Raw genomic sequence first — 12,913 nt, forward strand, 5'->3', positions numbered from 1 at the left:
CTATTCCAATGTATGTTATTACTACTATGATTTTGAAAATCCCTCTATTCTATTATAGCACTGCTATTTTCAAAATGTGGTTGACTCCTCCTTTGGGGACAAAAACAAGCTAAGTATTTCTGGACAGAATTTGCAATATATAATCCTTCCAAGTAAAGTAACAGGCTGAGACAAACATTGTTTGGATACTCCTTTTCTGTATTGGCAATTCTCTTTTCAAAATGAAAGTTTATTAACAAATATGTAAGATTCTCATTAAAATGAATTTATGTGCCCATGAGATGCTCAAAATCTAAAATTAAAAATAGGATATTTTATACATATAAAAGAAGTATAGCCATGCTTCTTTCTTTCAACCACTGCCATTAAAAGAATTTCTTTCGTATTGAAATTATTTATCAAACTGTTAGAGGTTTTGTACACAGGTTTAGTTGACCACTAGCAATAAAGGAACATGAATTCTAGCTGTTAAATCTAAAAACCATAAATGGATAGAAATGTTACTCAAACTTCTAACTTTATCACCTTGTTTCAACCCAAACACTGCTCTTAAGTTGTCCATCCTCAAGATATGTCCCATGTTTGTTAAGAATTTCAGACACAACACATACACATTAGCAAATCTAGTATCCATTATGAAGTTACCTAGAAAATCCTGTTTTACATGTGAATTAGGCTTTCACTAGGAATTAGTATAAGCCATAATGACGAATCTTACATAATGCATTCGTTTATTTTCTTCTGAAAAGTCAGATCTTATATTTCCTTGATGCTAAAATCTTATAAAACATTTCTTGCTCTTTTTTTCCTCTGTGCTTAGCTTAACACAATGCATGCCCTATAAATGTCTCTGAGCCTTTAACTAAAAATTAACTTTTAAAACATGTCAAAATAAATTAGGAGGTCTCATCTTCATTTTTTATTGTTTTCAGCACCGAGTCTTCTCCCAAAATTTTACATAGTTCATTGAGTCTCTGCTGCATTTTGGGAATTCCAGCTAGCTGAGATTCTAGCTTTTGTTTTTCTTCACTTAGTGTTAAACGAATAGCAGTGTCCAATTGTTCAAAGCGCCAACCTCCTTCACCATCAAACTGTAATAAATGAGTGTGGTATTTCCTGCATAATCAAAATGAAATAATATTATTAGCAATAATTACAAAAAGCCATTTTAGTTATAGATTTATCATTCTAATTGATATCCAAAGGCAAATTTTAAGTAAGGTGCCTATTTTACATTTGATTTTCAAGAATCTCTCAAGAGGTAAAATATTGTGAATTTTTTTACTCCAAAAGTCATTAGTCTAGCCTCTAGGAAGTTCTATTGCTTGTATTAAATTTATTTTATATTGTGAATATACATGAATTGCAAAGGAAGACATACTGTTGCATTTATTTATATTCATAGCCCAGTATGAATAAATATCAAAGCACACTTAGAATGGGAATAAGGAAAGGAAGCAGAGGGAAGAAAGTAAAAATTTAAAAGGCTATTAAAAAATAACTAAGAAAAATAAAGGAAATACAATACCAATTCATTAGTACACTATCCTTTGGGAATGAGTTAGTCAACATAAATAAAAATTTCTCAAAAATTAAAGTTTTAAAACATTAAAAAAAATGAACTGATAGAAATCTTCAGCTATCAATACTTCCATGCTTTCATATAATTTAATCTCTTTTCTCATGGCTCAAGTTCATAATTAGGAACTTCAGAGAGGTATAGAGATGACTTTATTGATGAGACAGAAGGCAGTTCACCTTCTCCTAAATGAAGGCTAAGGTCACCAATCTCTGGGAATTGTGGGGTGTGTGTAAAAAGGGTAATCTGGCAGAGCTGTCCTTGCATGGCTGAGCCACTGCATTTTGTCACTATGCTGAAGAGGCACATGTTCTTATGTGTCCTCAGTTTTTTCTCTTACAGTTTTTCTCACTTCTTGCCCTCTTTTAAGCTCTCATCAGTCATTATTTACTATGATCAGTGGGGGTATATCAAATAGCTTTTACCTCCATTTTTAAACTGAGATATGATTCATATACCATAAATTCATCCTTTTAAAATGTAAAATTCAATGATTTTTGGTATGTTTACAAGCTCATGCAACCATCAGCACTATCCAATTCCACAATAGTTTCTTCACCCCAAAAAGAAAGCTCATACACATTAGCAGTCCCTCCCAATTTCTCCTTCTGCTCATCCCCTGCCAACCACCAATCTCCTTTATGTCTCTATGGATTTTTCTGTTCTGGACATTTCATATATATGGACTCATACAAAATGTGGCTTTTTGTGACTGACTTCTTCTACCCAACAAAATGATTTCAAAGTTCATCTAGTTGTAGTGTTAGTACTTCATTCATTTTTATGGCTGAATAATATTCCATTGTATACACATTTTATCCATTCACCAATTGATAGAAATTTGGGTTTCATCCCATTTTGTTTGGGTGGTTTCAACATGCTGTAAGATGGGGAAGCTAAACTAAGTTAAACTATGTCTAAAAGAGTAAATATCACTCTCAAGCTGAAGGCTGAAGTTCATATGTTTGATAACATATGACAGAGATTAATCTTTTCCATATGCTTTTGAGTAATTATCTTTAGGGTTTTAAGTTTTCCAAAAATTTGACCTCACAATGGGTGGGACCTGACAAAAATTAAATTGAAAACAATGTATTCCTAAATCAAGGGAAAAAATTTAAATGTGACAAAAGTGCTATTAAAATATGAGAGCTAAAACAAAAGTAATGGAAAAACAAAAGAAGGATGGTGATAAAAGAGAAATAATAGTAAAAAAATCATTTTGTTTATTACATTCTCAACTTCTCTTGGGCTTTCCTAACCTTTGATCTACAACCAGGAGCAATTTTAAAACACAGTAGTTCAGATCTTGAGCAACTTCCATCTTCAATTTATATTGGAGGTTTGGCTCATCACTCTGGTCCTACAACATTATTTGGTTTTTACATGGGGGAAGAAACTGTATAGGTGTTTCATGACCTGATATTCAAAGGTGTGTTCTATATCATGGGCTAAAATAATATTTCAGAGTTTATCTTAGTCAGAGGAATTTAAAAGAAACTACTATTTTAACAGAGCCTCATTGGAAATAATCTGCAGACATTCTACACAAATAAGATAAACCACTGGATAGTGATAATTATAAAACTGTAATTCTATTCAAGAATCAGATAATTTAATAAACTTCTATAATTTTTGACCTCTTCTGATACTGGTATTGATTTTCATCTTTACAATCAACAATTACCCATTTGTTGTTATGGAGGAAAATATAATATATATTTTTCCTTTTCTGAAATCTTTTCAGGTAAAATAAGAATTTCATGTAGGAAGAAAGGATAATCAGAAATAATAGGTTTCTACAACGTAAAATGACTAAACTAGTTCATAAAGCAGAACTAATGCACTTTTCAGTTTACGGGGAAATATACTATGGGTAGCTGCAATTAAAAACATGTTTTTCTTGTTAGAAAGTATAAAATTGATTTTATTATTTGTTTAAAAAATTGTCCACTACCTACCTATTTGAATGGACAAAATCCAGAATACTGACAACACCAAATGTAAAGCTGTGGACCCATAGGAACTCTCTTTCATTGCTGGTGGTAATGAAAAATGGTAGAGCTACTTTGGAAGAGAGTTTTGCAGTTTCTTACAAAACTAAACATACTCTTAACAGTATGATCCAGTAACTGAACGCCTTGATATTTACCCAAAGGACTTGATAGAACTCATGTGCACACAAAAACCTGCATATGAATGTTTATAACAGCTTTATTCATAATTGCTAAAACTTGGAGGCAACCAAATGTCCTTCAGTAGGTGAATGGATAAACAAACTGTGACATCAAAACAGTGGAATATCATTCAGCACTAAAAAGAAATGAGCTAGCAAGCCATGAAAAGACATGGAGGAAAATTAAATGATTATCATCACCAAGTTAAAGAAACCAATTTGAAAAGGCCACATACTGTATGGTTCCAGGTATATGACATTCTGGAAAAGGAAAAACTGTGGAAACATTAAAGATGAGTGGTTTCTAGGTGTTGCGGAGGGAGGGATAAATAAGCAGAGCACAGAGGATTTTTAGAGCAGTGAAAATATTCTATATAATACTATAATGATAGATACATGTAATTATAAATTTGTCCAAACCCACAGACTGCACAACACTAAGTGAAACCTAATGTAAATTATGGACTTTGGATGATAATGATGTGTCAGTATAGGTTCATCAATTGTAACAATTATACCACTCTGGTGGGGGATGTTGATAATGGGGGAGGCTATGCATGTTTGGGCAGAGAGTATAGGCATATTTCTGTTCCTTTCAATTTTTTTGTGAACCTAAAACTAAAAAAAAGTCTTAAAAACAACAATACCAACAACAACAACAAAAACTTCTTTGTTCTTAAATTAAGAAAAAAATGGCTGAATATGCTTCCAATGCCTCTTTAGGCTACTTGAATAGGAACTAAATGACAGGAAGGCATAATAAACCCATTGATAAAAGTCAGAAAAACACCAGGACTAAGAGCCAGAAAGGACTCAAGAGTTCATCTGGCCTGGTTCCACAGGCATATGTCATGACTGTCTTAAACCAGTTCCTGTTGGTTTTATCCAAGGGGAAATCAGAGCAATCACACTCATTGACATGGACTCTACCTCATCCTGGACTAGATCCAGACTGCCTCTGGGGAGACTGGCAAATCAGGGTCCTATCACTCCAGATGCTAATTAATTCTTTAACAACAGAGAGACAAACTACAAAATTCTGTGGAAAGGGTCACTTCATGAAATCCTCTATTTTCAGGTAAACTATCTGAGGAAAGAAAAATATGAAAAATATGAATGTTTAAATAAAGTGTGAAATAGATTATTATCTTCTCTATAGAAGTAGAATTCAGTCAAAGAAGGTTGAACAATTAAAGCCTGATCTGCATGGAATGCTCAGCTTATTCACAATTTTAAAGTAAACATTTCTATAAGGTAGAGGGTCTAGAAAGGCTTCAAAGACCCAAAGGCTTTAACTCAAATAAAGCTTGCTACTTAGTCTAGGTTTGAAGTTGTGTATATAATGACAGATTTGGCATAAATGTGATCAGCCACATGCCAAAGAATGCTCCAGTCAGAGAGAGAGGAAGAATCCTTCCTGTCCCTTGGGAAATAGGAGGCCAAAGCATATAGAGTCCATTATATCGTTACTAACTTGTCAAAGGAAAAGATTTTGATTTATGAAATAGAAATGCGAATGTAGAGATAGAACTCAGTGTGAATGAAAAAGTGTTTTTATGATTTATGCATGAGATACATTTTGAGTTCCTTAAATACGTAGAGCAATATAGTAGAGTATAGGGAGTATGATCACAGTAAATTACTTTTCTCATTTTTCTAGCTCTCAGTTTCTTCATCTGTGTAATGGGAATAATTAGACTACCTGTACTCTATAGTGTTGTTATTAGGCTTAAATAAAATGAGCTTGGAATAGAATAGGTGCTGAATCGGCATTAGCAACTATTATTATGATGATGAATCAATAAAAAAGTAGGGGAATGATAAAAATGGTATCATAATTTTTTAAAAAGGAAAAATACCATTAGGTTTTTTTTTTCTCCTGCCCATTTTTGGATTGGGTTGTTTGTTTTTTTTAATATTGAGCTGCATGAGCTGTTTATATATTTGGAGATTAATCCTTTGTCCATTGATTCGTTTGCAAATTTTTTCTCCCATTCTCAGGGTTGTCTTTTTGTCTTGTTTGTAGTGTCCTTTGGTTTACAAAAACTTTTAAGTTTCATTAGGTTCCCATTTGTTAATTTTTCTTTTTATTTCCATTACACTAAGAGGTGGATCAAAAAAGAACTTGCTCTGATTTATGTCAAACAGTGTTCTTCCTATGTTTTCCTCTAAGAGTTTTACAGTGTCCGGTCTTACATTTAGGTCTCTAATCCATTTTGAGTTTATTTTTGTGTATGGTGTTAGGGAGTGTTCTAATTTCATTCTTTTACATGTAGCTGTCCAGTTTTCCCAGCACCACTTATTAAAGAGACAGTCTTTTCTCCATTGTATATCCTTGCCTCCTTTGCCATAGATTAGTTGACCATAGGTGGGTGGGTTTATCTCTGGGCTTTTTATCCTGTTCTATTGATCTATATTTCTGTTTTTCTGCCAGTACCATATTGTCTTGATTACTGTAGCTTTGAGGTATAACCTGAAGTCAGTGAGTCTGATTCCTACAGCTCTGTTTTTGACCCTCAAGACCGTTTTGGCTATTCCAGGTCTTTTGTGTCTCCATACAAATTTTAAGGTTTTTTTGTTCTAGTTCTGTTAAAAATGCCATTGTTAATTTGATAGGGATTGCATTGAATCTGTAGATTGCTATGGGTAGTAGAGTCATTTTCACAATATTGATTCTTCCACTCCAAGAACATGGTATATCTCTCTATCTGTTTGTATCATCTTTAATTTCTTTACTCAGTGTCTTATAGTTTTCTGCATACAGGTCTTTTGTCTCCCTAGGTAGGTTTATTCTTTTATTCTTTTTGTTACAATGGTAAATGGGAGTGTTTCCTTAATTTCTCTTTCAGATTTTTCATCATTAGTGTATAGGAATGCAAGCGATTTCTGGGCATTAATTTTGTATCCTGCTACTTTACCAAATTCATTGATTAGCTCTAGTAATTTTCTGGTGGCATCTTTAGGATTCTCTATATATAGTATCATGTCATCTGCAAACAGTGACAGTTTTACTTCTTCTTTTCCAATTTGTATTCCTTTTATTTCTTTTTCTTCTCTGATTGCTGTGGCTAGGACTTCCAAAACTATTTTGAAAAGTACTGGTGAGAGTGGACATTCTTGTCTTGTTCCTGATCTTAGAGGAAATGTTTTCAATTTTTCACCATTGAGAATGATGTTTGCTGTGGGTTTGTCATATATGGCCTTTATTATGTTGAGGTAGGTTCCCTCTAGGCCCACTTTCTGGAGAGTTTTTATAATAAATGGGTGTTGAATTTTGTCAAAAGCTTTTTCTGCATCTATTGAGATAATTATATTGTTTTTCTTCTTCAATTTGTTAATATGGTGTATCACATTGATTGATTTGCGTATATTGAAGAATCCTTGCATCCCTGCTCATGGTGTATGATACTTTTAATGTGCTGTTGGATTCTGTTTGCTAGTATTTTGTTGAGGATTTTTGCATCTACATTCATCAGTGATATTGGTCTGTAATTTTCTTTTTTTGTAGTATCTTTATCTGGTTTTAGTATCAGGGTGATGGTGGCCTCATAGAATGAGTTTGGGAGTGTTCCTTCCTCTGCAATTTTTTGGAAGAGTTTGAGAAGGATGGGTGTTAGCTCTTCTCTAAATGTTTGATAGAATTCACCTGTGACACCATCTGGTACTGGGCTTTTGTTTTTTGGAAGATTTTTAATCACAGTCTTAATTTCAGTGCTTGTGATCGGTCTGTTCATATTTTCTATTTCTTCCTTGTTCACTCTTGGAAGGTTAGACCTTTCTAAGGATTTGTCTATTTCTTCAAGGTTGCCCATTTTATTGGCATAGAGTTGCTTGTAGTAGTCTCTTGGGATGCTTTGTATTTCTGCAGTGTCAGTTGTAACTTCTCCTTTTTCATTTCTAATTTTATTGATTTGAGTCCTCTCCCTCCTTTTCTTGATGAGTCTGGCTAATGGTTTATCAATTTTGTTTATCTTCTCAAAGAACTAGTTTTTAGTTTTATTGATTTTTGCTACTGTCTTTTGTTTCTATTTCATTTATTTCTGCTGTGATATTTATGATTTCTTTCCTTCTACTAACTTTGGGGGTTTTTTTGTTCTTCTTTCTCTAGTTGCTTTAGGTGTAAGGTTAGGTTGTTTATTTGAGATGTTTGTTGTTTCTTGAGGTAGGATTGTATTGCTATAAACTTCCGTCTTAGAACTGCTTTTGCTGCATCCCATAGGTTTTGGATCGTCATGTTTTTATTGTCATTTCGCTCTAGGTATTTTATGATTTCCTCTTTGATTTCTTCAGTGATCTCTTGGTTATTTAGTAACGTATTGTTTAGCCTCCATGTGTTTGTGTTTCTTACTTTTTTTTCCCTGTAATTGATTTCTAATCTCATACAATTGTGGTCAGAAAAGATGCGTGATATGATTTCAATTTTCTTAAATTTACTGAGGTTTGATTTGTGACCCAAGATGTGATCTATTCTGGAGAATGTTCCACGTGCACTTGAGAAGAAAGTGTAATCTGCTGTTTTTGGATGGAATGTCCTATAAATATCAATTAAATCTATCTGGTGTATTGTGTCATATAAAGCTTCTGTTTCCTTATTTATTTTCATTTTGGATAATCTATCCATTAGTGTAAGTGAGGTGTTAAAGTCCCTCACTATTATTGTGTTACTGTCCATTTCCTCTTTTAGAGCTGTTAGCATTTGCCTTATGTATTGAGGTGCTCCTATGTTGGGTGCATATATATTTATAATTGTTATATCTTCTTCTTGGATTGATCCCTTGATAATTATGTAGTGTCCTTCCTTGTGTCTTGTAACATTCTTTATTTTAAAGTCTATTTTATCTGATATGAGTATAGCTAGTCCAGCTTTCTTTTGATTTCCATTTGCATGGAATATCTTTTTCCATCCCCTCACTTTCAGTCTGTACATGTCCCTCAGTCTGAAGTGGGTCTCTTGTAGACAGCATATATATGGGTCTTGTTTTTGTATCCATTCAGCGAGCCTGTGTCTTTTGGTTGGAACATTTAATTCATTCATGTTTAAGGTAATTATTGATATATAAGTTCCTATTACCATTTTCTTAATTGTTTTTGGTTGTTTTTGTAGGTCCTTTTCTTCTCTTGTGTTTCCCACTTAGAGTAGTTCCTTTAGCATTTGTTTTAGAGCTGGTTTGGTGGTGTTGAATTCTCTTAGCTTTTGCTTGTCTGTAAAGCTTTTGATTTCTCCATCGAATCTGAATGAGATCCTTGCTGGGTAGAGTAATCTTGGTTGTAGGTTATTCCCTTTCATCACTTTAAATATGTCATGCCACTCCCTTCTGGCTTGTAGAGTTTCTGTTGAGAAATCAGCTGTTAAACTTATGGGAGTTCCCCTGTATGTTATTTGTCGTTTTTCCCTTGCTGCTTTCAATACTTTTTCTTTGTCTTTAATTTTTGCCAATTTGATTACTATGTGTCTTGGAGTCTTTCTCATTGGGTTTATCCTGTATGGGACTCTCTGCACTTCCTGGACTTGGGTGGCTATTTCCTTTCCCATGTTATAGAAGTTTTCAACTATAATCTCTTCAAATATTTTCTTGGGTCCTTTCACTCTCTCTTCTCCTACTGGGACCCCTATAATGCGAATATTTTTGCATTTAATGTTGTCCCAGAGGTCTCTTAGGCTGTCTTCATTTCTTTTCATTCTTTTTTCTTTATTCTGTTCTGCAGCAGTGAATTCCACCATTCTGTCTTCCAGGTCACTTATCTGTTCTTCTGCTTCAGTTATTCTGCTATTGGTTCCTTCTAGTGTATTTTTCATTTCAGTTATTGTACTGTTCATCTCTGTTTGTTTGTTCTTTAATTCTTCTAGGTCTTTGTTAAACATTTCTTGCATCTTCTCAATCTTTGCCTTCATTCTTTTTCTGAGGTCCTGGATCATCTTCACTATCATTATTCTGAATTCTTTTTCTGTAAGGTTGCCTATCTCCACTTCATTTAGTTGTTTTTCTGGGGTTTTATCTTGTTCCTTCATCTGGTACATAGCCCTCTGCTTTTTCATCTTGTCTATCTGTCCGTGAACATGGTTTTTGTTTCACAGGCTGCAGGATTATAGTTCTTCTTGCTTTTGCTGTCTGCCCTCTGGTGGATGAGGCTATCTAAGAGGCTTGTGCAAGTTTCCTGATGGGAGGGCCCATTAGTTTTATGAAATATTATTTATAAAACATTTTTGTTCATTTTTCCTTAAAACAAAGCAAAAACAACCATGCTTTATTTTCCTGTGCTTTCTCCAACTTAATCATTTGGAGGGATATCAAGTTGTGGTATTTCTTTTTCCTGGATATTTAAAAAAGAACTAAAAAGATGATGTAAATTATGTAATATATTCTTTCCCAGTGTATGCTTTGGAATAATGACTGTTTCAGTTTTAAAAAATCAGTGGATTTTTCTACTTCCTTGCAGAATTATTGGAATGTGATGATAATTTTCAAAACATTTATTGTTATAATGTTAGGTTTGGTGTACCTTTTGTTCTTCCATTACTTTTATTTTAGCTCTCATATTTTAATAGCAGTATTTTCACATTTCAATTTTTCCCTTGACATAGAAATACATTGTTTTCAATTTAATTTTGGTAAGGTCCCACCCATTGGGCAGTCAAATTTTTGGAAATCTTAAAAGCCTAAAGATAGTTACTCAGAAGTATACAGAAAAGATCACTAATCTCTGTCATATGTTATCAAATACATAAACTTCATCCTTTAGCTTGAGATTGATTTTACTCTTTTAGACATAGTTTAACGTTAAGAGAAATACAGGCAGAAAATAACTGAAATGTCTTATGCTCTATAGTAAAAACTTTGGCAAAGTTATTCTTTCAGAAATATAAAGAAAAATCATCTATCATAAATGAGCATTGGAAACACTTACCAAAGAGAAGGCCTGTGTGTTATAGAAAGTAAGGAAATTCCAGCCCCTTTCGCAGCCTGAAATATCTTTCCTTCAACATCAATGCTGACAGCACTGGTGCATTCATCCAGCAATGCATATTTTGGTCTTAAAAATAAGCACAAATACATTAAAATTTTTCATTTTGAATTATAAATCTTTCTTTGGGCAATATGAGCTGCAAGGTTAACAATTTTAAAGGAGCAAAAGAGAAAAATGACAATATTAATGGTGATAAATAATAAAGCAAAAAAGAAGTCATTACCCCTCTTCAGACTAGAATTTCATATTTTCTTAGATTTTACTTTTTTAATTAATTTTTATTGGAGTATAGTTGCTTTACAATGTTGTGTTAGTTTCTACTGTACAGCAAAGTGAATCAGCCATATGTATACATATATCCCCTCTTTTTTGGCTCTCCTTCCCATTTAGGTCACTACAGAGCAATGAGCAGTTTCTTGAGCTATACAGTAGGTTCTCATTAGTTATCTATTTTATTATCAATAATGAATATATGTCAATTCCAATCTCCCAATTTATCCCATCCCCCTTTTCCCCCTTGGTGTCCATATATTTGTTCTCTACATCTCTTCTTAGATTTTAAAATAGATTTTTTGATACCTGCTCATAATACAATATGCTTTATTGCAGATGGGTGAATCGTGAATATGAGGCAGAGGAAAAATAAGACAGCTTACTGAATGCACTTTCCTGCAGCACGCAGGTTCATTCTTGGTGACAAGGTTCTGACTAATTAACACAGAAAATACATTACACATAGTAGCTAACTATCAAACAGGTCACAATCCTGTTGGCAAACATTTATTGAGAAGATAATTTTATCAACAATGTGAGTACCTAATCACAATTAATGGAATTTCATTGATCGAAGACCCTACAAAAGTAAGTATGCTTAATCTGACAAATTTAGAGTAGGTATTTAACCTAGTAACTTTGAGACCATTTTCTTAAGGAAAAAAATCAGTAAATATTTTTCTGATTATACTCAACAATTTTATTTCCTATCTCAATTTTTACTCTGGAAATGATTGTTTACTACTATCAGAGGCACCTATTATTTGCCACCATTTCCTCCTGATAACTCTCTCCCTTTCATTTTCACCCCACAGCTCTTTATCTTTTTTTCCTTTTCTCTGTTTTCTTTCAAGCCTGTCTGGGCTTATTTGGTACTCAGTAGCATGACTTAGTTTTGTTAATGGGACCAAAGGTCAACTCATGCCTGTCATTTATTGTTTATTTCAGGGTTGAAAATCAGTACCAAGTATTTACCAGGACAACTTCCTCTGAAGAAATTCTGATATTTTAGAATAAATGCCAATGAAAGTCCAGGACCAGATGGCTTCACAGGAGAATTCTACCAAACATACAAAGAAGAACTTACACTGATCCATCCCAAACTCTTCCAAAAAGTTGAAGAGGAGAGGACACTCCCAAAGATATTCTAACGAAGCCACCATCACTGTGATACCAAAAGCAGACAAAGACACCACCAAAAAAGAAAATTACAGGCCAACAGCTTTGGTGAATGTAGACACAAAAATTCTCAAAAAATTAGCAAACCTAATCCAACAACACATTAAAAAATTCATATACCACAACCACGTGGGATTCATCCCAAGTTCACAAGGATGGTTCAACATAAGCAAATCAATCAACGAAATACACCACATCAGCAAAAAAAAGATAAAACCACATGATCATCTTGAAAAATGCAGAAAAAGCATTTGACAAAATTCAACATCCATTCATGATAAAATCACCACCACTATTATTCAACATAGTTTTGGAAGTACTGGCCACAGCAATCAGAGAAGAGAAAGAAATAAAAGGAATACAAATTGGAAAAGAAGTAAAACTGTCACTGTTTGCAGATGACATGATACTATACATAGAGAATCCTAAAGATGATACCAGAAAACTAGAAGGAGTAATCAGTAAATTTGGTAAAATAGCAGGATACAAATGAATGCACAGAAATCTCTTGCATTCCTATACACTAATGATGAAAAATCTGAAAGAGAAATTAAGGAAACACTCCCATTTACCACTGCAACAAAAAGAATAAAATACCTAGGAATAAACCTACCTAAGGAGATCAAAGACCTGTATGCAGAAAACTATAAGACACTGATGAAAGGAATTAAAGATGATACAAACAGATGGAGAGATATACCACGTTCTTGGATTGGAAGAATAAACATTGTGAAAATGAC

At 33.5% G+C, this 12,913-nt stretch overlaps 1 protein-coding gene across 5 annotated transcripts in view; it reads right to left on the reverse strand.

Annotated features, from left to right (window-relative positions):
* Positions 1-427: 427 nt before the first annotated feature.
* Positions 428-12,913, reverse strand: part of ABCD2 (ATP binding cassette subfamily D member 2) — a 76,822-nt gene continuing 64,336 nt past the window's right edge. For 4 of the 5 annotated variants that reach the window (XM_082666535.1, XM_082666532.1, XM_082666533.1 and 1 more), the window contains 2 exons: positions 10,662-10,787; positions 428-1,116 (listed from right to left, as the gene is read on the reverse strand). In XM_082666535.1, coding sequence (XP_082522661.1) covers positions 897-1,116; positions 10,662-10,787 — 346 coding nt within the window. In that variant the 3' untranslated portion in view covers positions 428-896. The remainder of the gene's footprint in view (positions 1,117-10,661; positions 10,788-12,913) is intronic. The other variant, XM_082666534.1, reaches the window with a different exon arrangement.

This window comes from Grampus griseus, assembly GCF_964374135.1.
Source record: "Grampus griseus genome assembly, chromosome: 11".
Taxonomy (NCBI): domain Eukaryota; kingdom Metazoa; phylum Chordata; class Mammalia; order Artiodactyla; family Delphinidae; genus Grampus; species Grampus griseus.